Source organism: Solanum pennellii, chromosome 9 (assembly GCF_001406875.1).
Source record: "Solanum pennellii chromosome 9, SPENNV200".
In the NCBI taxonomy this organism is placed as follows: Eukaryota; Viridiplantae; Streptophyta; class Magnoliopsida; order Solanales; family Solanaceae; genus Solanum; species Solanum pennellii.
Window position 1 is genome coordinate 58,805,072 of NC_028645.1, and position 2,750 is coordinate 58,807,821.

Genomic DNA, 2,750 nt, shown 5'->3' on the forward strand with positions numbered 1-2,750 from the left:
ATAAATTATTTGTGTTGGGTTGGGCTTAAAATAGACCGCAACCCAATTTTTCAACATATATCAAAAAATTATTTTTCTCGTTAATTGTTCAATTACCAAACAATGTTATTTCCTTAACATGACCATATTTATCACATCTAGAATACGAGTATGGTCTTTGATAGGAAATTTCATAGAGCTAGTGAAGATTCTCAAAAAGAGAAGGATAACTTGTATCCAGGAAACCAAATGAGAAGGATAAAAGGCATGTGATATGGATAAGTATAGGTTGTGCTACTCGAAAGGTGTAACGATGAGGAATAAAGTAGGCATCTTAGCGGATTGTGAGCTTAGGGAGGAAGTGATTGAGGTAAGGAGAATCAATGACGGATGATGACGATTAAGTTAGTAATTGGAGAATCCAGTTTGAACATTATTGGTGCTTACGCTCTGCAAATTGTCTTGGACAAGGAGGACTAGAAGACTTTTTGGGAGGATTTGAACGAGGTGGGTGGAGGTGTTTCAAATACAAAGAAGTTATTCATAGAAGGAGATTTCAATGGTCACATTGAGTCTACTCCAATGGGGTGTAGTGATTAGTATGGAGGTTTCAGTTTCAGGGACAAGAAAGTGGAGGAATCTCACTTATGGGTTTTTCAATAGCTTTTGGGTTGGTGGTAGTCAATTCAAGTTTCTTGAAGGAGGGGGAGAACTTGGTCACCTTCCATAGCACGGTAGATAAAACTCATATAGACTATTTGCTTTTTAGGAAGGAACATAAAGTTCTTCATAAAGACTGTTGGTTATCCCGAGTGACAATTTAATGACCTAATATGAACTCCATCTGGTGGATTTCTGATTGTAAGGGAGAGGAAGAAGATGATACTAGGTAACAAACCGAGGAGAAAATTGTGAAGCTTGAATATGATCAGTACACTGGATATCATATAGAAGTTTTTAGTTCTGGGAGCTATGGGTAGTAGTAGTGATTCAGATAATATGTGGTTCAAAACTTCTACTTAAATTTAGGCAAGTTGAGTAAACTAAATTTTCTTCTATTAATTTTTTCACCTATGTAAAAATTCTTTAAAATATATTTCTTTTACGAGGAAGAATGTGTATGTAATTAAAATTAGAATGGAATTTTGAACTTTTAAGCAAAGATGAATGGAAAAAATATTTTTCAAGCATTATAAAAAGGCTAAGTAGTATTTTTTGTCCTTCAATTATTATAATATTCTAATTCTGATACAAGTAATATCTTGCTCAATACATAAATCTTCAATTTATTGGAATGTGAACTATTGATCCTTTATTTGTGATGAATAAAAATTTAACATAATATTTATTTGTACAATTATTTAGTTACCTATTTGTTATATTAAGTATTGTTATTCGATATGTGATTAATTTTTTTTATATATATTTCATCAGACTAAAATTGAGACATCCATTAACAATGCTCTTCGAAAATAAAAAGAAAAAATTCTTTGTGAATATAAGGCAATGAAACAGGCAATGAAGAATATTATGTGCCCAAAATGTGATGGACTTCCTATTGGAAAAGAAGAAAGAGAACGTAATTTAGAAAATATGAAAGCAAAAAATCAATGGTTGACAGAACAAGTAATTCAACCTTCTATTTATCCTATTTATTTTATTTTTTATGTTAATTTTTCTATTTATCCTTAAAAGAATTACTTATATATAACAAAGACGAGGCAAATTCATGGTTTGAACTTGATGGATTAATCCAGAATTTAAGGTATTAGAACATAACATATAATAAAAAAATGAAGGAGTACGATCAAATAATATTATCTCTGGATCGATAATTTTATAAATACAACAATTAATCTTTGTAATCCTACTACCAAGGGTTGTGATAGTATGGATAAGATTCATCTATCCCTAACAAAGGGTCTTAGGGATATATGAGCTCAAACCTTGTTAGGGTCGTGATAGTATGTTAAACAAAGTGATTCTCTTTTTAATGAGATTTACAATAGTGTTAAATGTGTTAAATTATATCTTGGATTTGTTTCCACCCCGTGCATATGAGTTGCACCCTCCCTTCACAAGAGAGATAATCTTGAACACACAATCAATTTGATTGAAAGAATTTAAATTATATACACTAATAGCTAATTATACACTTCTCAAATATGTTTATTTCGATACGTACCTATTATTTAAGTAAATTAACTTAAAATTTTATTTTTTCAGGATGAGAAAGTGTCAAATCTCATCTCACATGTTTTTGGAAGACCTTTTGTGATGGATTCAATTTTGTCACCACAAATATCGACTCTTGGATTATATTCAAATTCATCTGATGGAGGTTTGTTGAACCAAGATATATGTGTCTCTCCCATTAGAAATCATCCTCTTCGTCAAGAAAACAATCATAATAGTAATAATGTTCATGCACATTCAATGATCTCTCCATCACCACAAGAACATGATGAATGTAATCATGATAGTAGGCAGCAAACAATTATGTTTGAGACTGTTGTTGCTTCTATGAATGAAATGGTTGAACTTTGGAAGATGAATGATCCATTTTGGGTAGATTCATCAAGTGATAGGCGGTGTTTTATTCATCGTGAGATTTATGGAAGAAAATTTTCAAATCAAGTTCTACCTCCCCAAACATCAACGGGTCGAATTGAATCATCAACGGATTGTGGAATTGTGTCAATGACTGCAGTTGAGTTGATCCATAATTTTCTTGATCCAGTAAGTTTTATGAACACTTTCATGTTTTATAT

At 31.4% G+C, this 2,750-nt stretch overlaps 1 protein-coding gene across 1 annotated transcript; it reads left to right on the plus strand.

The window, feature by feature from the left end:
• Positions 1 to 292: 292 nt before the first annotated feature.
• On the plus strand, positions 293 to 2,721 carry LOC114073866 (the record flags this gene model as incomplete). Its single annotated transcript, XM_027911966.1, has 2 exons — positions 293 to 349; positions 2,206 to 2,721. Coding segments are annotated over exons 1-2 (573 nt in total), but the record flags the coding sequence as incomplete, so codon positions are not given.
• Between the last annotated feature and the right edge of the window lie 29 nt (positions 2,722 to 2,750).